Source organism: Tinamus guttatus, unplaced genomic scaffold (genome assembly GCF_059628265.1).
Source record: "Tinamus guttatus ecotype Peru unplaced genomic scaffold, ASM5962826v1 Tinamus_guttatus_pri_ptg000060l, whole genome shotgun sequence".
NCBI lineage: Eukaryota > Metazoa > Chordata > Aves > Tinamiformes > Tinamidae > Tinamus > Tinamus guttatus.
Window position 1 is genome coordinate 8,986,978 of NW_028288594.1, and position 25,576 is coordinate 9,012,553.

At 45.4% G+C, this 25,576-nt stretch overlaps 1 protein-coding gene across 1 annotated transcript in view; it reads right to left on the reverse strand.

The window, feature by feature from the left end:
* CLASP1 (cytoplasmic linker associated protein 1) overlaps positions 1-22,781 on the reverse strand; it is a 160,551-nt gene extending 137,770 nt beyond the window's left edge. Inside the window, exons 1-2 of the mRNA XM_088519570.1 lie at positions 22,763-22,781; positions 11,572-12,045 (exon numbers count right to left, since the gene is read on the reverse strand). Of these exons, the coding sequence (XP_088375696.1) occupies positions 11,572-11,766 (195 nt within the window). The 5' untranslated portion in view covers positions 11,767-12,045; positions 22,763-22,781. The remainder of the gene's footprint in view (positions 1-11,571; positions 12,046-22,762) is intronic.
* Between the last annotated feature and the right edge of the window lie 2,795 nt (positions 22,782-25,576).

Consider the following 25,576-nt stretch of genomic DNA (forward strand, 5'->3'; position numbering starts at 1 on the left):
TTACCGCACTCACTTATCACAAGTGCCTTCCTGATCCACAGAAAGCAACCAGTAACACATCTCCCTTCCTTCCTCTCAACTTGAAAATGCCACTTACCTAGAGCTGTTGAAGGCTTTGAAGGAAACAGAAGGAAGATGAACAGGATCAAGTTATTTCCTTGACCTCCCATGAGTTTTGGTTTGCCTCTCCCCTTGACAAGCATCCTCTCCTCAAAGCCCTGCCCTTCCTCAATCCAAGAAGGCAAGCAGGAACCTGCCCTCCTTTCTTTGGTCACTTGCCACATGTCAGATGCTGGTAGACACCTCCCTGCATCCTCATCCTTCCTCCCATCCCCATCTTGCCTCTGAACAGCTATTCCCTTCTTACTCCAACTCCTTGCTTAAGCGCTCTTGCCCACACTCTGTCTTCACCTAGGCCTTTTTAACTGCCAAATTCACTCAGCCTGCACAGTACCTACTTGCTTCCAGCACAGCCATATGCTCAGCTCTCCACTGGCAGTAAGTGTCACCTTGTAGATTCAAGCACAACCTTTGCTCAGTGTCCTTGGGCTTCAGCTGCCCCTTTCGCTGGGAGCACAGGACAGGCTGCTGGGCCACCCTGCCCAGTCACCCCTCAGACCCTAGTCCAACAAAACTGCACTGATGTTGGAACAGTCTTGGGCATAAAGTGCATCATAAAGTACAGTCCTGCAAAACAATTGTGATAAATTTGGATTATTGTTAAAAGCAGGAAATGCAAAACATTTGGCATCCTGAAGTACTCATACTCAGTACAGTATCTCATACATACTCCAAATACCCCAAGTTCCTCTCCATGTTAATTTTGTGATCCTTTCCTCTCACTCCACTCCCCTTCAAGTCCAATAAAATGAACTGAGTGTCTGGGAGTCCCTGCAGCCCCTATGACCTAGATTATTTCAGCACCACATTGCAAGAAAAGTCTTCTTTCCACAGACATCAAGCCATGAGCAAACCAGCCTCACAGAGCTTTCCACCATCCAAAAACCTGTGACAGAGCTACCACCTAGAGAAGTCATCAGCCCCCTGTTCAAGACTTTGACCAGCTATATCAGACTCCACTGTTGCACTTCGCAGGCACTCCCTCCCCAAAACTGAGAAGACTTGAACGATGCTTGTGAAACAACTGCCACCATTACTATCAGAGATACAGATACCCCAGTGATAGCACAGTGAGGGGTAAACGTGTGAGAAAAGCCACATTGTTGCCTAGCACTCAACCAATGCATCTGCAAAGAAGTTGTACTGCTGAATACAAGACCAAAACTCCTCTGTAGTTACGTGCTGCTCCATTGACATTGCACGACTTGATAGAGAAGGATTAGAGACCATTTGTCTTAAAAACTGATCTTTAACTCATTCTCATGATCTGTGAAAGGTTCCTAAATATTTTGTCCAGTTGAGATAATAAGCAGCATTTGTATGTACAAAACTAGGGAGAATATGCCATAGAGAAACACTGGTAAACTCTGGAGTTAAGTGTAATTCAGATACCACATAAGAATTTAAAGCACGTTGCAAGACTGAAAACTGCAGCAAATTTCCTTAGGATCCATTCCTGGATCTTGGCCAATTGACCAATTGGGGGAGGGGGGAAAGATCTTGAAAGATGAAACATGCAGTAATCAGTAAGATACTCAAAGGAATTCATGTCTCACAGCAATCAAATTTTTATCTTTGTAAGGCAAGGATTTAATACACCTCGAGGCAGGGGGAAGGTCAAGAAACTTGACATTGGATGAAGGTAGAACTACCTGACCCCACAGGATAAAACTTCACTAACCAGAAGTATTTGTAGATAACTAGGATAAAGTGGCTAGGATTTACCACATGTATTTAAGTGTTCCACATGTGGAACAGCACACAATGAATAGAAGCCTGGAAAATTTGTCAAGAAGTTTGTGCAGATCAAGACAAATGTCTAAAAAGAATCTGGTGTTAAGCGCCAGACCCACCAGGCCAGAAATTGTTCTGCAGCCTGCAGTGCAAGCAGGCAGTGCTGCCTTGTCTGAAGGGTAGGAAGAAGCCAGAGGCAGCACATACATGTGCATCTCCTCATCCTCCTGCAACACCTCCCTTGCCTGCTGCAGGAGAAGCTAAAGCAGGCAGGTAATGACACTCCCATACTGGTCCCCTAGCTTGGAGGATTCCCAAATGGCACTGTATACCAGTGGGTGCATGGGCCTGGCAACTGCATGCAAGGCTTCCTATGGCCCTAAGCCAGTGACAGCAGGAACAAGTCTAGAGGACTTGAATGCTCCCAAAGGATGAGGAAAATGCCTGCAAAAGGAAGGGGACTCCAGACTATACAAGTCTCTCATGGTAACAACTATGCAGTCACATCCACTCCAGTACTTACCCTAATACCTCGGAAAATAACTGAGAGATATTAGTAAATAAAAGTTAGTAAGAGCAAAACAATTCTTGTCTCCCAGAGACTCACTATCAAGATGGTAAAAGCAAGGTTGCTACTTCTGAGAGTCATGCTGGATAATGAGGCAAGTCAGTATCAGAGCTACACACATACAGCAGGCAGTATGGAAGGCTAACACCATGACCAACAAAATACTAGTGTCAGGGACATGAAGGTGATAGGGACACAATATTCAACTGAGTGACTGCACAAGGAAACCTTTGCACGCCACAAGCTACCGCAATTCTGTCTTACCAAGTTTTTGGTCCTCAAGGTTGCATGGCCTGGAAGAAAGATCTATACTCCTTTCTTCTACCTCAGTTAATCAAAGATTTACATCAGGCAGGCAATGAAGATGCCTGAAGTGCAATGGAGCCTAAGAAAAGGCACAAACGTACCCAGAAACATTTAACTCTCCTACCCACTGGGGACCTTTTGGAGAAGTATTAGAAGAGACACATCTGACTGATGTACTTTTCACCCAGGCACATTAGGCTGCTGGTATGCTGACTGTTCAAAGGTCTTACTGCCTCAGAAAGCATACACTTAAGCCTTAGGATTTCTGCTTACCAAGGGGAATAAAAAGGTTCCAGAGAATAGAAAGTAATTTCTATAAATATTCCTAACACTGTTTACATAACAGAACTCAATCCTTACACCTAGGTACAAACATTCACATAAGAAAAAATGCAAATCTACAGGAAAGAAGTAACATCTGTTTGTCCACTTCAGGGCACAGCATGGGTAACAAAACAGACTGATAGTGGTTCTGTGTGTTGTGCGCTCGGCTGAGGCACGAAGAGACCTCCAGGCAAGGGCTGCCCCAGCAAGCCCCACTGAACAGCAGCCTCCACCCTCGATGTGCTGAGCCCGTATGGTCCTGCAGAGGAACAGGCACCCAAACAAGCACCCCAAAAGCCTGTCCCTTCTCCATTTCCCCCTGCTGCGACATGATAACGCACATAAACACACAGCCAGGCATCCCTATTGCCAAAGCCTCTGAACATGCTTTATTCATTCCATTCCTTAGCTGTATCTTCCTTTGATCTTTTGGAAAGCCAAAGGAAAATTCTAAAATTTTCCAAATGAGAGGATACAACCTGTGAAAACATTCCCACTTCTCCCCCCTCCAATTCTGTTCAGCTCTGCCTATTCATTTCCCAGGGCCAGCTCCTCCGGTGTCCTTAGACTCTTCCCTCCCATTGCTCCATTCTGCCTGTTCCTCCTGTTCTGCTCATTCCTACAGACACTCCTGCCTGTTCTGGGCCTGCTCTGCCCCCAAGCCTCCTTCTTCCTCCCAGCTTCTCCTTATGGACCCCAGCTGGCCTCCTCCTGCATATTTATTAAAAAGCAACAAGAGTGACAAAGAGACTCAAGTCATGCATGCTAGCAACAGGCTACCCAGTCTCAGCTGCTGGCACAGTGCCCCTGTTCTCCGCTGCATTTTTGTTTGCTTGTGTTTTTGGGTTTTTTGTTTTTTGGGGTTTTTTGGGGTTTTTTTTGTTGTTGTTGTTTTGTTTGTTTGGGCTTTTTTTGAGGAAGAACGAGGAGATTCCCGTCAGGACGAGAAGACACTGCCCCAGCTTGTGAACTCCAACGCAGGACAGGCCCTACCAAAGGTGCCAACCAATTCAAGACAAGGCAGACACTGCAGTTCCACTGAACACGCACTCGTGGAAACAAGGAGGAATAAAGATGCTGAGTGGGACAAGTGGCAGGTGTGACAAACCAGTTGTGTGCACAAGCAGCAGATTTTGGAGCTTTTTAAGACAGGTAGTGAGCAGGATCAGTCAGCAATCTTGTTAATATCTGGCAGCTGCATGTCTAGTCATGGTCACTTGACAGACACACAGGAGAAGTAGGACTTCTCCCTGCCTAGGAACTTTGATACTTTTGGTTGCTTATCAAGTCTCTAATTTTGCAGAATTTCATGTAATGTTTAAGGTAAAAGCCTTTCCCATCTATCTTAAAGAGCTAAAAATTCTGATCTGGTTATCAGCAGCACAAACTTCTGTGACTACATACTCTTTCCCTTTTGCCAAGTAAAGTCCTGAGCCTGTTTAGGCCACCACTGCTGGAGTAGATTTTCCTGCATGGGTATTCTCAGCTAGGATGTCCCCCATCCTTCTCTACCCTTTCAAACACTGACATTTCCATCCCTCTGCCTTCAGGGCTTGCCGACTGCCCTGAGCTGCAGCTCCTGCTTTCCTACTCACCCATGCTGCCAGCTCCCATCATCTCCCACCTCACAGCAGAAGCTCCCAAGCAAGCACTGCTGCCCTTTTCTCCATATATCCCCTCCTGCTTGGGCAAGGGTCCTCATTAATTTCCATCAATCTGACAGTAGGAAAGGAAATTCCAGAAAACAGAATATAATTCTGAAACGCATGAACAGATAGACTGTATTAGAGTAAGAAAAGGGGATCTGAGCAGCACCAAGAAAGAAGCTGAGCTCTTGATGGAAGCTGAAGCTGAAAGAAGCTTTCGCAAGCAGGTATTATTTTATTCACAGTCCAGCAACATTTTACAGGTAGTAACTTACCAGAGAAAAAGGGATGGATAAAGAGAGGTGAGCAGCACACATACCAAGAAGGCCACCCATACAGATGTCCAAGAGAAGCTTTAGCCAGACACAAAACAAAACCAGCTGTTCCAATCCATAAGGGCAAGCACCTTCTTAAACCCGTGGACAGTCTCAGCCTTCTGTAGATCAAATTATTGCAAAAGAAATTTCTTCTGGAGGCCAAGCAATCCAGGCATGCACATAAGAGCAACACTTAAGTGGCCCTTCACTCCTAGAGGTACAAGACAGTGCTCCTACAAATTTTGCAGAATTAAACAAGCTGCACAGCTATCTTCTCCAGTGTCTTAATTTAAAAAGCTAGGAGACTACCCCACAAATCTGCCCCAGTAAGTCAGACTGATTAAACAAGTATAAAAGCATGCAGAAATAGGATAGGATTGTCCACAGAATCCCCTCCAAAACTCACATGCATTTCTTATTCCCATATGCAAGCTATATTGTCTGCAGTCTTAAAGATAAAAATTCTTAACAGGTCTGGCTCCAGTCTGTGTCTTTGATGGTAGACACAGCATATGACTCGGTCAGCTTTAAAGAGTACTGAAAAACTAACATGCCCTTCATTTAAGCATTGAATAGTCAGACACAAAGCTGTTAAAAGCAGAGATTCATTCCATGTCACTGCATAGGCACTAATGCTTCCATTTGCAGCAAGATCTCTGATTAGACCTTACATGGCTATGTCAAACAGGGAGACAAGGCAAAAATGTAACTTTTAACTGAAAAAAAAAATCTGACTGACACAAAGAACCAAGGCAAGTAGAAACAGCTGATTTCTCACATGTCATTTACATCAAATGGAGATATTCCTCAAACACAAATTTTGAAACACACTGAATGGAAGCAACTTTAGGTTTTTCATTCATTACAATATATCTATTCCCCAGAAGAGATCCTGCTCTCATATGCATGTCCTCCCAGTCTGAGTAGAGCCACCTGCAGAACAGGAATGGAAGGGACAATATTGCCTTATTTGTCATTAGTTTCACAAAACTCTCAAAAAAATCTGCTTTTGAAGATGAAAAAGCCTTATTAAGCATGAAAATTCTCTCTCTCTTAATTCAGGGCCCAATCCCACATACTCCTTCCTCTGGCTAAACTCCCAGCCCTGTTATAAAAAAATTTATCTTGCCTTCCACGGTCTGATAACCAGGACTCTTTTGCCCTAACACTTGAATACTCAAATGCTGCTTTGTTTTAAAGTTTCCTATTTGGCACAAAAGCAATACCAAATGAGGAATGTAACAGGTTTTGTCTAGTTAAAAAGAGATCTGATCTAGGAAGAAAGTAATGAACAGCTCGAGGGAGGTAATGTTCACTCAGAGAAAGTAAGAGACTACAGGACTCCTGTGTGTTCCACATCTCCCTACGCTTACAGATATAGCCAAAGCGCAGGACACAAGCATATACATTAGCTTTACACTAACTAGCTTGTGCACACCTAGCAGTCCAGCCATTAGAAAGAGCAAACCAAGCATCTTAGACAGCTTAGCATAGAGTTAGCTCACATATCTTTAAGATGCTTCTAAGTCCACACTATACTTCAGCTGCAGGCATCCTAAAGGCCTCTACCTGGGAAGCAAGGTACATTGGTACCTCTGACATCCTGACACTGACCACTTACATTAATATCAGCTTTGCTAGAAAACAAAATAAGCAAGTCTGAAGGCTTTGGCTGAAAACACAGTCATGGCAGATGCAACCAAATGACCTCCTGAGTCCCCTTGAAACCTGAGTTTGCCCATGATCCTTTAAATTGATTTGCCTACCATGCAGTGAACCTTATCTTATAGTCTCAAACTGTAACTGCCAAAAGGGTGCAGTGTCACCAAGCCAGATTAACACATTAAAATAAAAAGTGTCCCTACATCAAACAGGCTGCTTTAGTGAGTTGGTCTATCAAAAACTAGAATAGCTCCACTTAATGCTAAAAACATGCTAGAAAATAAATAAAAAAGACATGCATTTCTTTCACTCTGGCATACACTTTTATTACTGCATATCAGGTAGTTTTCAACATGATTTAAGATGTTTATATCATTGCAATATTCATCTATCATCCATACATTCTTCTTCCTGCAGTTTTTTCTTAACCAATTTCAGTCAAATGCAATTGAGAAAACAGCAATCCCAAAGATATTACTCTAACAAACATTAGTAACCAAGCAGAAAAGTGGTCCCATTAAGAGAAAATGCTTCAGTATGAGGAAAACCACAAAACTAGACACCAGCAAGTCTACACAGAAAAGCCAAAGGAAAGGAAGCTTCATAAGTTTTTCTGCTTAAAACAAAATGACCTAATTAAAACAAAGTCAGAGGCAACTAAGTAGATCCCACTGCCTATGGGGACTCTCACAAGGTGATTTTCCATGCTAAAGTTCAAAGAGTGAGACAAGGAGGACTTTCAAGCATATCCTAACAAAGAAAGAGGAGGCACAGAAAAGCATGCATGGCTTCGGTGGAGAGAAACCAGACAGGTGAGCGGCTGCTGCTGATGGGGCTGCAGGGGCACATGAGTATTTCTTTCAGCATCAGGAGAACAAGAGAATCCCACAGAGCCCTCAAAGCCTCTGCTTCCAGCAAAGCCACACATCAAGTTTGCAAACAAGACACCGCAAGCCTGGGTACTGCAGCTCATCTTCAGGTCAGGTTCTGATCCACAGCTAGGAGGCAGAACCAGAGAAAAGCTACCCCTGCTATCCTGCTGCTTACTAAGCACAAGGGGTAGCTAAAGCAGTATTTTAAAGTGGTCAGGTTTATTCACAGATCAGAATAGTTTCAGGCAAGGCATTCTACTTGCTCTACCAGAGAAAAAAAATGCCAGAAATTGGCTTCAGCTGTCACCATAGATAAACACTAACCTGGCAAGCGCTGCACAACCACCAGATTGAGCTCCCAAGCCCGGGTGGCAATATTGGAAAGGCAGGTGCAGCTATCAGACCAACCAAGGAAAAACTGCCTGCCCAGTCGGTCCAGGAGTGTGCTGGGAATTAACCATTTCCACACCTCCAGGAACCAGATATCCTGGAGCCAAAAGTATCTTAGGGCAGGAAAACCCACAGATTAAGAGCAGGCCAACACCAGAGCCTAAAACCAAAGACTCTATCTTAGACTGCAAACAATTCAAGCCTGGTGAGTCTTTTACCCCTTCTACTGGGCAACACAAGGAGGCAGAGGCCATTTTTGCAAGACCCCTTCTGAGATATCGGCATAGGCAAGGAACAGAGATGCCCTCTCAACCAAGACCACCGGACATCTCTTCCTCCACGCTCTGGTTCTCACATCTCCTGGATACCAAACAACTAATGTGTCTTCACTCATAAAAGCAATTACGTAGCTTCACAATAAAGAAGTTTTCAGGGAGATGTTGTGGAATAATTGTACGTATTGCTGATCTTCACATACCCGTCAGCACCTTAGAACTCCCCATCTAACAGCAGCAGCTGTTCAGAAACCCTCTACCATCTGCCTTCCACCCCCTCCCCAAGGAAGTCTTTTTTCCCCGCCCTGTAAACTAAACACTCAATACGCACTTACCAAATTATCCTATCAACCCATAACCATGCCTGATAATTACATCTTAAATCAAGATTTCTTCCACTGAATTTCAACCAAAATAAATACAGCAGAGAGAACAAATGTATGCTTATAGTGAACAACCATTCATCAGCTTAAGTCACTCTAATGGACACCACTTTAAACTAAGCCTGTACCATCTGTTCTAACCCTCAATTAGAGAAACCAAACCATGCTTTGAATAAATTTTAAGAAAAACTAATTTATGTCAGTTTTATTTCTCTTCAGCTCAGTGAAACAAGCTCTTGTAATGCTTAAGATTAAGGCATTGACGGAAGTGCATGGCTGACTTTCCCAACATAATTAGCAATTTTTGTCAGGAGAAATAAAATTTGTCTGTAATATTTCACCATTTATTTTGTCTTAAAAAATGTGATGTTGCTGAAAAATAACAGAATCAATTAGGAGCTAGAAGAACCAAATCGGAAGTCCTGCAAGCACAAATGCACATCAGCCTCAGGTCAACCGCAGGATACCCAGCCCTGCACAGCGCCCACCCCGAGGGACGGGATCTATGTGCACAGCGAGGCCCTTGCAAGCACAACCTCCTTAGCCGCAGGATCTGTTAGAAGACCTCAAAGAGAGGCAGTCCTCCCCACCACTCGTCTGTCCCCCAGCTACCTCTGGCACTACTGGAAAAATATAGACCAGGCAGTGCCCGTTAGCGGCATTATGCCCCTGACAAGCACAGGGCCTTGCACAGGACCTCAGTGTCTGCTTCATGCAATATCCTTCGTGCTTCCTTTACTTGAAAGGCATCCTGATTATGTGGACATCCTCTGTAACTCAGGCAGCCACCCACTATGGAGCAAGGACAAGCGACCAGGTAACAAGGGTGCTTGACAGAAGACATTTGACAGCTCAGTGCTATGAGAAGCATCTTGGGTCCCCCTCTCCTGTTTCATACATGATGCTTTTAGACTTGGATAGCAGCAAGGAAAGAGGAACATGTCTTCCCTCTCCCATGGCTGCCTTTTACTGCATCCCTCCAAACAGAAGATGGTATCATCTCCCTCCCAGAACTAAGGATAAGGATGTCACAAACTAGCATCATGTTCAAATAGAATCAATGTCCAAAAAACAAACAAATAAAGCCTAACCAACCATGGTCAGGACTTACACAACGCAAAATTGTACTCCAGTGAGGTAGACAGCTTGAGCCCTCCTTGTAAAGGCTTAATAATTTCATCATCAGCTGGGGCTCTTTGGTCCGAACTCTGACCAGTACTGCCACACAGAAGTCACTTGTCTTGGACCGGCTGATGTTTCCCCAGCGAAAACATAAGCACAATTGTTCAGCTAAACAGTCCCAGACAGGCAGGCAGATGTCATGAATTAACTGAGCCCTCTCCCAATCTAATGGGTCTGTCATCCAAACCCAGGGTAAGTTTCAGAGAACAGTCTTTATTGCTAAAATTTTAAGAAATCTCAATCCTTGCAGATGGCCTCAATCTTTGCTTTAAATGTATCTTTTTTTCAGATCAAGGGAACAACGGACTGCAAATATAATAGCTTTTTTAACCACGACCAAACAACTGCAGTTTAGCTCTCCAGATGGCCATTCTAGGGCAGCAATGTTTGGCCTTTCACTCTCAGGGTTGTTACACTAATCCATGAACTCGATCAGACCGCATCAGCTACCCTATTCTCACTAACACCAGGCACAGCCAAGTTTCCACAATCCCCCACAAGCGGTAAGGAAAGGTGACAACATTAGATACCAGCACTAAAACAAAATGGAGAGTGGCATATAACAGCACTAAGTCTTGGCCTCATGCTGAAGCAGGGTTACAGCACCAGGCTCAGGGCAGACAGCCTGTCTCACTCAAAGGTTTCACTCAAAGGCTGTACTGGCTTTTACCTTTTCTGGTTCCGCCTCAGTTGCTTGTGACATGAAGAGCAAAAGTGCATCCACACAGAAGACACAAACCAATATACTGCATTCTGGTTTCAAACAAAATTTCTGTTAGAAATATAGTTTAACTGAATCTGAGTATATTCAACTCTGGATCACAAGCAACCTATATGCTACTCTCTTCTTCACTTCCACAGCAAACAACTCCAGTTAAAAGCTCTACTCCACAGCACAACACAAGGTTAATTAGCTTCAGGCTTCAATCTGCAGGAGGTTTTTCCTCAGATTTTCCCAGACTCATGAGATAGGAACAAAATCCCTAGTTCTCTCTGAGCAACAGCTTAGGTACCCAGCTTGCCTCAGGAAACGACAAGGACGGGCATTTTTCCAAAGTGCACCCAAGAAACCCTCCCCACTGAGGAAACCAGAGTACATAAAGATAATAGCACTTCTTCACAAACACACATGGGAAATGGAAATAATAATTAAAAAAATATAGGGTTAACAAGGGGTTTTAGTTCATTTTCTCGCTCATCTCTGTTCATGAAAAAAATCATCGAATCTAAAGGAAGACACATCCTGATTAGCTTTTCTGAGCCAACTGTAACAGAACAACAAATTGTACTTTAACTGCCACCAAAATTTAGAAAAAAATCTAGCTAGAATCAGTGACACTAAAAAGATACTGGCAGTGTATATGCTTGTGTGCATACACATATGCACACATATAAGCATTTTTGGGCAGCTTTAGAACTCTCCTCCCCCTTCCCCCCCCCCCTTTTTTTTTTAAACATAAAATTTCCTCAGCCTTGCCAACTGTGCTGGGATGATCAAAGCATCCCACAGGTGAATAAGGTATGCAAAAAAGTCTGGATATCAAAAAGCATGAATACCAAATATAAATCCATTTACTAAATTCTCACTTGCTAAGGTCTAACCATCATGAGTCCTCAATATCACATCAGCTACCTACTGTTTACCAAGAAATGGGATAAAAATGGTTGATTCAGTATAATTATCATTTTACAGACAGCACATTAAAAAGTCTACCACATAACTTCCATTTACATCAAGCATAACTTGACAATGAACCATCTAACTTATCACATTCCACCTGGGAAGTCTTACCTTATAGTTGCTGGAGTTTACCCAGGAAGTGGCCAGTCCATCAACCATTTTATCCAGCATAGTCTGATCATGTTCAAGATCAGTTGATTTCTGTTTATCCGAGAAGTAATCTATCAATTCCTGGCCAACCTGAAGTCTCTTTCCGACATCTTTCTGCAGCACCTGCGCTAAGCAATATTCCATACTGGGCTCCATAGTGTCTTAGAAATACAGCACCAGCAAGAAAGCTAGAGGGCAGCAGGTTCAAAAAATCCCTCTACAAGAGTACGCAGGAGGTCGCCTCTTTGTTCGATGAAGGTTACTGAGGGTCTGGATTTCAAAGATGCAATTCTGAGAATGGCAACAATGCACCATGTGTGTGTGAAGAGCAGCTGGCAGGATATTAAAAGTCCAATTTAAATAACTGGTAATAAATGAAGCAGCAAGCAGCGCTGTACTGTTGGTCTGCAATAATTCCCAATTCAGCAGTCCATTCTGAAAGAAATGAAAAAGAACAGTATTATAGGTTAAATTAAGAATGGAGGGAAAAAAGCATGTCACAAAACAGGTTATTCATATACAGCTGCAAAGCTGTGATAAGCTGGATTGAGCAGTATTGGTCTATTTTAAGGGATCATACGAGATAGGTCAGGACAAAAACCTTCGGTTATTCTTTACAGAGGCAGTTACCCATCAGCTCCTTAGAGGCAGTTTTTATGACAGACAGTAAATCTGGCACTTGTGAGAATATTGTTCATGAATCGGCTCTCAACTACTAGAATCACCACCCACCCACAAAGGTAGAGACAAAATCCTCATGCAGGCCACCAGGAATATCCTGGTTTCAAGAAGTGCCATGTTTCATGGCCCTTGAAACGTGGAAATGCCATGTTTCAAGAAGTGAAGAGAAGAAGAGGCCTTGATCCTGTTTTGACTGTTAGTCTTCAGCAACCAATGCCACCAGCTGGCCTAAAAGATACAGCTCTAAAACACAGCTTAACATTGGTAGCCAGTATTATGAAGTGAACAGTTCTCAAATGCAAAGCACTCAAGCTGTTCTCAGACTGAATGCTGTTATATCACAGCTACACAGACTGAGGAAACAGCATTGGCCTCTTCTTTGCATAATACTGAAGAGACAGCTCCACGAACAGTACCTGGGATCCCTCAAGAATACAGGAAAGAAAGGCAGAGGCAAACTTTGCTGCCGCTCAGAGGAAGCACTATCCACAAACTAAACCTTTTGTTTACATTAAAAAAAAATAAACAAACTGCTCTGCCTGAGGTTTGGTTATGTTTCCTAACTCTAGAGTCTCTCCCGCCCCATAACACAGGAACTGCATTAGGGATCTTCTGGGCAATGCTGCCAGTTGCAATTTCTGCTTCACAAGCAGCTGCAGCCTTTCTTTGTACCTCCCAATCTGCAGCCAAATTAATTCTTACAAACTGCCAGGGACCAGGGCTCCCTGCCTGTCCTCCAGCCTCCTTCAGAACGGGGCTCCTGCCATGGCCAACCACTTCCTGGAGTGCTCCTTCACAGGTCAGCTCTTTTAAGAGGAGATGACAGAGATGACCACAATCCAGAATAACTTTTTTCTTCCCATCTAATAATATCCAAAGTTAGAAGTCTGCCCTACTTTTTCTACCCGTGCAAGGAAAGCAGGTCAGGCTCAGTGCAAGGAAAGAGGCTGTGGAACAGACACCCTGCTCAATAAACAGCTGGAAGGAAGTTAGAGGCACAAGGTCACCAACTGGAAGCATCGGGGCAGCAGATCTATATACCTTCTGTTGAGGAAATAAGGCTTCCAAAAAAGACTGATTTAATAAAGAGAACAGTGGATCTGACAGCAGATGAGATGCACAAACTCCAAGCCTGGAAACAGAAGCACACCTTGCAGCACACTTTTTCAGTTCATTATCCTACCTTCACCCTCCCTGGGCAGACTTGTAAACTGCGATGTCCTACTAAACACAGCCACCACACACACCAAGGTGCCCACCTAGAGCTAGGGAACACAGTGGCTTGTGGCCCAGGGCTTTCCTTAACCTCACAGCTGCTGCAAGACACCTCGCAGCTGCCTGGGACTTGAGGGGCTGCTAATTCACCAGGCAGGAGTCACATAGAGATCCTCTATTCAGGTAGAAGGTTCAACTCTCCCCTGGGTGACAGCAATTAAACCTTAATCCACCCTTAAGCAGCAAGCTTGTGGTCAGCAATACAGACCTAGGAATTGATTTTTTTCCGGCTAGAACTAACTCACTGCACAGCTCTGCATACTGCACTGCACCTTTACATACTGGCCCATCCCCTGCTCTCCAGCACGGGCTGGTGCTGCCCAGACAGGGCAACTCCAGTTCTAAGCAGCAGAGTGTAACGCACAAGAGCCTCTAAGCACCAACAGAGGAGGGTTTTCAAACAACCACTTCACCAGGTACCTGGCTAGCAGTCAATTACTGGGGAAGGGATGCAGAGATGCTTATCTGTTGCCATGCTCTAGCTGAACTGTAGAAGTTACTACTGTGGTTTCTGGACACCAGATGCAAATTGTGCTAAAAATCAAGAGAACACGGTTGGAAAAAAAGGGTTTCTTAAATGTTCTTAAAATGGAAACCTGGAACCTGTTTAAACTTGAAAATTAATTTGGATTCCCAAAGGGTGTGAATGACTGTTGGTTACAGCAGAATAGCCATTTCTGATTAACTTCACCTATAGACAAGTCTCAACACATCCAAGAAAACATTAGCTAGCCAGACTGCCATGAGAATGGAAAGTTCAAAGTTTCTACTCTTTCTTCTATGTGGTTTTCATTTAGAAGTTTCTAAGTCTCTGCCTCTAAGCAAACTTTAAAGCAAATTAATTTAAACAAATTTTTGTAGGAGTTCCTCTTGTTTTTCTTAAACATTATGCAAAGGAAAGCATAAAAATAATTGTGTTGCTCTGCAGAACATATTTGTGTCTTAAGTTTGTGGACTCAAGTCTAAAGATGCACTGAACATAAATACCTCTGAATCCTGGGGAGGTCAGAAGCAACAAGCTAAGACGAAAGCTCAAGGCTGGCTTATAAACACCTCTAGGCTGGTAGATAAGTGACACCACTCTTTTTCTCGGAGGGTTGGGGTCTTTGTTTGTTCTTTAAAAAGCACTTACATCGTCATGTTAGGAAGCCTATTAATTCTCCCTCTTCTCACAAGTGGAAAAATACCATCAAGTAAAAGCAAGTACCAGTTAGGTTTGACATAATCCAAGCTGCAGACAAGACAACCCACAAGAAGTAAAGCTCCTCTCCCCACCACCATTACTAAATACATAAAGATTTCTCCATTCACTCTTAGGTCATCAGAACTAAGTACTTGGCCAAAATTTCTGCTAGTGACACACCTAGATTTTTCTTCAAGAACTAATCCAGCAGAAACTCACAAAAGTTATAGTTTAATGACAGTTCAGGGCTCAAAAATATAGATTTTTAAAGAGATGATAAAGACTCAACAACCCAAAATTACTCGGATACTATCACTCTACCACCAAAAAAGTCCATACAATTCACACCAAAGCAATCAGTTCAGCATGTAGAATTAAATTAAACAGTACTGAGGAAACACCTTGAATTCTGTGGAAACATTAAATGGAGTATGTAAAACAACAAATGTTTTTCAGGTGTTTAGAACTCACCCTAGCCTAAGTGAAAGTCTGCATCATTTTGTAAACGTAAATTAGAGACCAGGATGTTTTTACAGGAAGTTTTACATCTTCCTCTTCCACTTGCATTGAGTGAGGAAACAAGCAGCATGCAGAACAGATGCAATGCTACTGTCCCAAAGGCTTATCTGTACCTGAGAGCACTTCCAACATACCCTTCTACTTTAAAAATTACACCTTGCTTTCCCTCCACTCTAACCATCACATTTAGTTACCATCTTCATCATGTTTCATTATCATCCTCATCTGCAGACAGACCAGGGCAGGTCACAACCTCCCCAGCCAGCTACTAAAAGGGCTGCAGAGTGACAAAGTGCTGCTGCCTGCAATTGCTACAGGTGACTGCAAATGCTGCTGGACTGGCTGTCCTGAGCCTTTCCTCACCACCTTTCAGCCAGGAAGTTTGACTTTTATACAGCTTCCAGACTTGACATCACTTCTTTGGTGTAATATTTTTGTGTGTGGCTATAGCACAGCAGTTGTACAGGTAACACAGAAGCACAATTCTACCAACAAACCTCCTCTTTCAGAAGTCTCAGCACCTAATTGCAAACTTGAGTTCCAAATTAGTTCAAGGTGCATTAGACAGACACCTCCTTGAACCTTGACTTCCCACAACAAAAAACTCCCTCAGGAGAACTCCACCCTAGCAAAATGCAGCAGCTTTTTTAAACAGAAAGGTACCAACCATCAAGCTCTCAGTTGTCCACTGTTAGTAAAGGTGTAAATATTTAACCACTGGGTTTACCAACAAGACACTCTTGTGCAAGAAGTTCGTGCAAGGACAAGGGCACACAGAAATAAAGTATTCAAAGACCAGATGCAGGTCTCATCTGCAAGGAGTCCAAAGCTTAGTCTCGGTGTAATGGTTGGTGATTGTCAGCCTTCTATCTCCTCCTTGCCATGTCGCTTCCCCCCGCCGCCTCTTCAACTGCCCAATTGTCTGGGCAATTCCTGCCCAGAGTGGATTTGCTGCTAGGTCTTTACAGAGTATGAAAATACTGCAGGGCTCAATTCGATCTCCTCTTCCTCAGATGTGTAAGGAGTGGTAAATAAAGCATCAGTGCTGACACTTCTGGGTCTTCAAGTACTCTTTTGCGAGTGTGTGCGCAAAGCCCAGGGGAGAACAAGGTAGCAAGCAAGCATCAGGCAATCTATGGAAGAGTCAAGCACCTTTCATTTTTCAGGAGCCAAGAGCAGTTGGCAGGAGTTACCCACCCAGCAATTAGCAGGAGGTCTCTCCCTGTTGTGAAGCTGTCTCCATGGGTAGGCAATTATGTTCCTTTAATGCCCAGGAATGTTTCACAATCACTGTGATTGTTTTAGATTAGTAATTAGCGATAGCTTTCTACTTCAGCTTCCCCTTCACCCAAAGATGTTTTTAGATTTCCAGCTTGACAAGGCCAAGACAACTCATGCCTTTTAAAAAAGAAGTTACCGATTAGCTGAGGGAACAACCCTGTGCTTTGCTCAGTGTACTAGTTGATTGCCTCCCTGGGTGACAGATACGCTTCAGCTAATAGGAATTCTTCTGCCTCGGTAACCCAGCACCTCATACAGAGGCACCAATTTCACGGAAGCATCAACCTTCAGAGATTCTCCACAGTAATGAGGTTGCAGCAAATCAAAATTACTTGTCAGCTTGGTTAAGACCCGAATGTGACCCCAACACCTTTCCAGCACCATCCAACAGAGCAGCAGTAACTCTTCAAGAGCAGGATAGGTAACTGAGTTTTCATGTGCTTTGTTTTCCTTATACAGCCCCCATTTGAAATTAGTTTGGTTTTTAACTTCGCTATCAAGGACAAGACTAGAATGAGTTTTCAAGGTCTTCTTCCATTTTAACAGTCAGAGTGCCAAGAAGCAGATCAAAGTCCTATAACGCTTTGAGCCACTCTCCTCAGATCAGCTGCCCACAAACAGTCTGGCGCAACCCCCTCCTCCAGGCCTCTCAGCTCACTGTGCCAAGGGACTGCACTACAAGCAATTTGGGGGGCTACTACACCACAGTAGAAAAAAAAAATCCTACCCACATGGAAGTTCATATTGTGAATAGTGCACAAGTCTGGGCTGCGCAATCATAAAACTGTCCTTTGTTTCCCCCCTATCTTTCATTCTCATCTCTAACCATGTCTTAGAGCCTGTCCAGCCCTGACACCCATGGGCACCTGCCCAGCAGTCTGTATAGTCCTGTCTCTCCGAGACACCCAGATCCCATTGGGATAACGCATTAAACCGTCACATCATTTTTACAGTGGTCGCCACACAGATGTAGTGCTCAGCCTTGCCCTCCTGTGCCCATCCTGCATCCTCCCTCCTGCGCCTGCTCTGGCGGTGAGGTCTGACCCCAAGCTATCCGTCACGCTGCTCTGCAGGGTGTCAGAGCAAGGACTGTGCCAGGGCCCCAAGGGCTGTGCTGCTGCACCCCAGGAGAACAGCCCAGGTGCCCAGGCCCCTTCCTACTGCAAACTCAGCTGTACAGAAAAACTTAACAGATTCAGGTCCTAACCCTATTCCCCTCCACATCCCAGCTGCCAGACTGAATTGTCAGGAAAAACACAGGAAGAGGAGGAAGAGACAACTTCCACCTATAGCCTCATTTGTCTAAAACAGGTTAGCAGCAAAAACATTACTGAAAATAAAAATAGTGTCGCCCATCTCTTTTCAGGTGGCTAGAAGGATAAGTGGCTCCCCAGCACACATGAGAACCTGGTAATCCCTGTTCACACTACAATAGCTGACAATTAAGGCTACTAACTTAGCTCATCCTGAAGGTAGGGAACACCTCTCAAAAACAGAAGTCCTGGAGAAAAAGGTTAGAGAGTATCATATACCTTGTATTTTATGGGCAAACCACCACATGCTGGTTGTAAGATCAGAATAATCTAGTTTTAAATAGATCACTGAGTTTGTGATACAGATTCCATACTCCTGAAAATCCTTCAGGAGCTTGTTATCCTTACTAATGTATAACTAGACAGAAATAGGTCAGAAATTTTTGTGTACTAGTCCAAGCAGAACTGCCCCAGAGGCAAATGCATGAAGCAAGTGCTACTAATAGAGCAACAGTGACAGGAAAAAGAATACAGGGGCTGTACTTGGGTGCAAGCCCTCAAGGGATACAATGTCCACTAGGGACTTTTCTGTAATGTTTCTTCCTTCTCCATCCCACAATACTTCCTCCAAACACACACACGTATTTTTCACAACCTTAACACAGTATGCGCCACATGGGAGCAACAAGTTTCCATCTCAAATAACACTCTTCACATACAAATAAAATTTGTGCAGGTAAACAGATGTTAAAGACACAGACAGAAGTAGCTCCAATGCTGAAACCATGACTTAAATACATCCTTATGAACAGAGTAGTTATGCCTACTCATGACCATAGGCCCAAAAGTGAATAAGACAAGAACTCAGGCAAACCAAGAGAGAGCTTTTTATAGATTAACTGCTGAATGTAACAGCAGCAATTCATAAGTCAAGAGTTTAGAAATAGTTTATTCTTTTGGTCTCTCTTTTCAGAGCCTCAGAGCTGGGCTTCAGGCCTCCTAAGCAATGAGTTTTGGTGTGACGACCACCTCCTCCCCACCGCTCCAAATCGTATGTGAGCATGCACGTGCACACAACGCCTCTAAGAAAACAGGACCCTCCACACACCGCTACGCCCCAGGGCTGCCAGCCCTTGTAACGGCAGGAAAACTCCTAAGGGCAGCAGAGCAAGCACTGCTGGAGCCAGCACACAGCTGAGAGCAGTGAGGCAGCACCCAGGACCAGTTCAGCCACGCAAGGGAAGCAGCAGCTACTCTGCCAGGCTCCAGCGTAAGCAGATTCCAGGCAGTCTGGCATTCGCAGATGGTAGGGAGAAATCCTCAGCACAGGGGATTGCAGAAAGCCACCACTGCACAAAGATTTATCCAAGAGAGGCAGCAAGATTTATCCAAGAGCAAAAATGACCATTGATGAAATCATTTGTTGGACTGAACTCTATGGGCAATACAGAATAGGCAAGCACACATCGGAGCACTTAGGGAACCACCAGACCAAGAAACTGCCTGCAATGCAATGGGTACAGAGAACAGATTTGAACCCTGCATTCTCTCAGCATCACCTTGAAGCACAGGTCACACGCTCCATTCTGTTCAGATCTTTGCTTCCACAAGTCAGTACTGTTTTGGTTTTGCTTTCCAAAGTACCTTGGAAGCTGCAACATCTACAAGCCATGTTTAAACAGAGGATCTCAAACCACATCTCAGATGGAAAAACTAGGAAACACTGTACTAAGGTCTGCCTGATTATACTGTTTATCCTGTTATTTTGCTGACATGGAAAACAGGTATTTTAAAATGTGCTGACTTCCAATAAACCAACGATGATGATGCTTTCCCAACAATTAGCTTTGCTGCTCTATCTAGCATGGTGCTTCTAAATGCTGAATGGACATCTCTGTCCTTGGGGAGCAGAACATGCAGAGATTTGATTAAGTGATGCCACAGGAAAACAGTTAAGTTCAAACATTCGCATGAATTCAGATGGAGTTCTGGGAGATCACCTGCAGCCAAAGAGACCACAAAACCCATCTGCTGCCCCGCCATGACCTGAACAGTCAAAACTCCATCCAATTCTTTTGTTTTTCTGGGGGTTTTCTTTTCTGAGAGAGGGCTAATCCTGCCAAATCTTTCACGTTCATGACAAAGCCAGATACTTAGTACAGCGAGGCATGCCAAGGAACACACATGCATGTTTAGTTCTTTCATATCCTGCTAAGCAAAAAGTCTTAAATAGCTCACATCAGGGTTTCAGACAGCTCTGAAGGTCAGTAACAGGTTGGCCTGATAGCATTTTAGACATTATCTGACAGAGTTCCAAGCAAACATGCAATATTTGCAAACACGCAACTTCAGCAGTATGCAGGCTGATGAAAACAAACAAACAAAAAAAATGAGCAGAGAGCACCATGAAATGCATGGGGCAAGGATACAGCTGTTGTGCATAGCAAGGGTGTTGCAGACACCAATTTTCCATTAAGGAAAGTACTAGCACCTTTACTCACAGTAGCACTGCTCGCTGCTTGCAATTTTCTGAACTCACAGCCTGAAGAACCTAATAGGCAAAATCAGCCTGTTTTATTCACTCAACCGAGAAACCTGCATAAACTGGCCAGCTTTTTTTTTTTTTTTTTAATACATACACACAGACAAAATACAATAATTTTTTTATACAATACACAGACAAAACACGTTCCAAGGTCCTGGCTGGCCTGTCGGAGCGCAGGCAGAAGCGCCGGTTCTGGCTGCCGGCCACGGCAGCACCCACAAGCCCCCGGCAGCACCCAAGGAGACTGCAAACCCTGGGCTAGGCCAGGCCCAGGATAATGAAATACTCCATGACACATGAGCCCAATCCAGAGTCATCCAAGGCCATGGAGCGCACCGGTAATAATAGTCAGCATGCTTTGAAGTCACATTACTTGTACAGAAATCTGCCTGTACAATGAAGAGAGGGAGCATTTCTTTACTAGCTGAATGTTTTGGGCTCAGCCTGGATCATCCTTTCCCTTAAAACGCAGCATGAGCTGCCTCTAACACACAGATTGTCGAGGGCCAGATAGAGCTCCGAAGTTGGAGCTCCCACCAAAACCGACCAGACTTGATGTCCTCTTATCCTCTAAGAACACCACTGAGTGAATCATTAATGAAGAGAGAAGAATGGACTAACATATGGGAGGAAGAAAAATCACTTCATCTTGAGTTTTGCTATTTAAATACTTGGTTTTCATAACACTTATGCTGTAGCTCAGATTTAAAATTCTTACAGAGCTTCAAAGACTCCTCAATTTTGGAGTCCTCGCTCACTTACAGGCACTCTTTGCAAGTATCCCCTTAGGGAACGTCACATGAACTACAGAAACTTATTTCAATCACACAGGCATGTTGCTGTCTCACTTTCAGCACTGTAAGTTATCAGCCAAGAGAAGCAAGGCCGAAGTGTTTTAACTTGCTGGCATTTTTCTTCTTGGAACACATGAACTTTTGAAAACTGCGTGATTAATTTCAAAGATTTCACGGGAATGTGGCAGGCATCAGTGTGAAACACAGTTTTGTTTATTTTGACAGTGATAAAAATAGAGAAGTGCGACTATGAAATACAGAGAGAGGATCACCGGTGGCGACACAACCAGTCGTTACTAAGTCCCTCTGGTAACTTCCAGGCTTTAGTCAACCTAATTGACAGAGTTCCACAGAGAAAATAGGCAAAAGCTGGATGCTGCCAAGCCTAGGGCTGCAGCACAAAGGCCTGTTTCCTGCAGCAGACTATGTGCATATGACCAGAAAGACCCTGAGTACTGGGGCACTACTGTTTCATCCTGTATTTGGTTTGGTTCATCTCCCTAGCAAGGGCTACTGGGGATTCCCAAACATCCTCAGCTGCAGTCCTCTCTCCCATTTGCCACTTCTCTGAATGAGGCTGAGAATCCCCCACAGAGCCAAACTCTGGAGTTCTGGTGCCTTTTGCAAGATCTACATTGGCATCTACCTAGCTAAACAGCTGATTCACATCACTGGGTATCAAGCTGATCCTGCTTTGGTTCCTCCTCCAGCAGCATCCAGGAGGCACCAGTGGGGAGACACGATGGACATGCAACCACTTGTACCAGAGACCTGCGCAAGGGCTGGGGGGCAGCCCACACCTCTGCCTTACCAGTGCCCACGAGGGAGCACAGGGACCTTTGCCAGGCCCTGTCTCTTCTATTAGGGAGCACTGACCCGTGCACCCCACGAAGTGCCCATGAGGCGCAGGGACCCCCAGCCCTGCCCCGGGCCCTCCAGGCGGCTGGTGGGACGTCTCCCTGCCTCAGTTTCCCATCTTCTTCCGAGATGAGCAGAGCAGCGGCTCCTCCCGCTCCGGTATCGGAGGACACGTACAGCACCGGGAATGCGCACGACTGTACAGCTAAGCACGGGAACGCTGCTGAACAGCCCTGTCTTACTGAGACTCGGCGGATTGAGGCTCCCTCGAAGCCTTTTTACAAGACCCGGTGTAGTGATCCAGCCGTCCCCCACTACAGACCCCAGCCCTGCTCCAACTCGCATCAAACGGACATGAAACGAACCGCAAAGGCACAAAGGGGCCGAGCGGCCCCGGCCCCGCGCACAGAGCCGGCCCCAGCGCGGCTCCGCCGCCCGCTCCCCCCGCGCCGCCCTTCACCCGCCCCCGGCGGCGGGAGGAGCGGGGCCCCCCGGCAGCCCCGGTGGGGGGGAGGGACCGTTGGGCGCGGGAGCGGCCGCTACGCCGCGCGCCGCTATTTATTTACCCGGGTGTTTTCGCCTCTCCCCTTCCACCCCCCAACGGGCCCGCGTTACGAGGCAGGCGGGGGGGCCGGGCCGCGCTGCCCGCCCCTCACCGGGGGCGGCGGCGCCGCCGCACAAAGCGCCCGGCCGCGCCGCGCTCCCCGCCGCCCGCAGCGCCGCGGGCCGCCCCCCGCCCGCGCCCCCCGCAGCGGCGCGGTACCTGCGGGCCGGTCCCGGCGGGGCGCGGGCCGGCGGCGCTCAGGGGCGGCGGCGGCGCCCGCTGCGCTGCATGGCTGCGCGCGCCGCGCTGCCACGGGAAGAATGGGAGCCCGCGCGCATGCGCGGCCCGCGCCTCTAGAAGGCTCCCGGTGCGGCAGCGCGCATGCGCGGGCGGCGGCGCGCACACACCCTGCCCCCTCCGGCCACACCCCCCCCCGCGTGCTACAGAGCGCGGGAGGGGCGGGGAGGGGGCGCCTCCGCCCGGCGCTCCGCGGTGGGCGAGTGAGGTCAGTGCGCGCGCTGCGCGTGCGCGTGCGCGGCGGGCGGCCGTTAGGACCGTTACGGGGCGGGGGCGCCTCGCGGAAACGCGATCTCTGAAGCGCCGCCACGAACGAGGGGATCCTCTTTGAGAGGGAGGCTGTAGGAAACGCGTTTCGTTTCAGACATCCTTATCCAGGGCCTCCGGGGCACAGAAAGCTGTTGAGCTCCGTAGCGAGGTATAACATTGCCATTTCAAACAAAAAACCTGAGACATAGGAAATGGTCCATATGGAGGAACTGTATGGAGAAGTGGCTCCATTTCACTCCTCCCGAAGTAATTCGCTGCCTGCAAGACAAGGGTTTTGCTGCAGGACCAACCATCTCCAGAGTCTTTGGACTCCAAAAAACCCCCTACCAGGTACCACAGCACTGCTGACCTGCCCCTGCCAGCCCTCAGGCTCCAGAGAGACAGCAGCCGCTGCTTTGTAGGAAAAAAGATGAGCATAGGTTGAACAAAAAACATGGAAGAGGCTGTGCAGCTGTTGGAGAAAGCTGGGGATATTCATGCTTAGAAGCAGGGCCGCTTTGTGTAACCTAAGCAGGTGATTAGAAACCCGCTTACAAATTACCTTGGTTCTCATGTGCCCCCCCCCTTGAGGAGCTGATCCCGCAACAGCCCAGGCTCATCCAGCACTGCCCACAGCAGCCCCAGAACAGTTCTGCTCCACGTAACGCAGCTTTCTTGTCCCTCTATTAACAATATCTTTGCGTGCCAAGAAGGGAGATGCTCCCTGTCCTCCCTGCTCAGTTCTCCACCCAGAACTCCCATCATCTGCCCTCACCCCGTTCTGCAGTCTTCCAACATTGATTTTCATTGTAAAATCATCATTTCGCATCTGTTAAACCATGCACAAAGGTTTCTTGGAGACAGGACAGTTTCACTTCTTTTAATTGCTACCCAATTCCATCTGAGCAAAATATAAGAATGATTAAAAACTGAATCAGTGTATTCTATATTAGCTGAATTATGATAAATAATATTCATTTACTTTAGTAAGAAATTAACTTTTGTGTAGCACCCATTTCATTTAATTCTTTTCAGTATTACAATAGAGGCCTTTGCCTGGCAAATGACTTGGTGCCACCTTATACTTCGGTATAACTGGTGTTTTGTTTTGTTTTTAATAGATTATTACTTCTGATTTCAGAGACAGCATTTGTCTGTCTGAAGCTACATAAATGCTGAGAGGTGCAGCCTGCTTGTTTAAGTATTTCTTCTTCTAGACAAAAATAACACTTTAAATCTTATTCTCCTCTTTTGCTGCATCTGTGAACAGCGCAAGCAACTTGGAGCCTTCCTCACTGTAAAAATAACAGGTAGCACGTTGACAATCTTTTTTCCGTTGTAAAATAGGAAGTTTCCCTGCATAGAAATACATCCATTTAATCAGTGTTAATGTTTGGTTTTGTTATTTTTTCCCTGTTATTACATGATTATTCCCCCAATCCCCTGCAGAGACATTTAGAATAGTTTGTGCCTATATTTTTTAAGATAACCAAACTGTTCCATGAGTAGCAGAACTAATGAGGCCTGGCTTCCTACGGATTTGTGTGCTTTGTTGCCATAATCCCCAAAACTATCCCAGCACCTTCCTTCCCTACACATCCTGTGCTGCTCCTCCCTCCAAGGGGGCAGTTAGTCCCACACTGCGTGTGCAGGGGGGATCACCCGAGTTCCCCCCTCTCCTGGGAGACCAGGCAATGCCCATGGCCCTCCTCTGAGGGCCCCTTCTCATGAAGCCTCAGATTTTTTTTTCCTCCTCCTCAAATGTTGAGAAGTTACAAGGATGGGACCAGCCTAACAGTTTAATAGAAGCAGACCAACCAACATAAGCTCATTTTTCATTAGTAAATAATGTAAAAAAAAAAATAGATTATAACTGGGAGGGGTGCTTCAAACAGTAGATAGATAAGGCATCATTCTGATAATTTTCCCTTTAGGCTTCTTAATGTTTTTTGATAGTGCATATAGCATTCCAAATACTTCACCCGTCTCTGATGAAAAAATCTAGTAAGCAAAAGTATTTTGTGTTCTACACATCATCTCACTTTCCTCTAAATCCACACAAAGTTGGCTCCTCTTGATTATACTGTGCAGTGCATCACCTTGCACAGGTACTTCAAATTGCACTAGTTTTAGCGCCATCTCTGAAAGAGCCATTCAAGTTTTCTTGCAGAATCAGGTCTATGTCAATATCTCAGTTTCTCCAAAGCTACCATTAGGTAACTGAACAAGCTATTTCTATATCCGTACATCAGTCCTGGGGGATTTATACCCCTGTGGATGCAGAAAGGACTCTCCAAATCTGGCACCGCTGACACTCACACAGCAATTTGAAGAGGCAGCAGTATCTCCACTAGCAGAGCTCTTACTGTCACCACAGAGTGTTTAACAAGGGCTTTATTAGTAGTTTAACAGCAGTTGGCATCACCCATATGAATAACATACCTAAATCTGCACTTACTTACCTGTCTGGCACAAAGCCCCCACCAC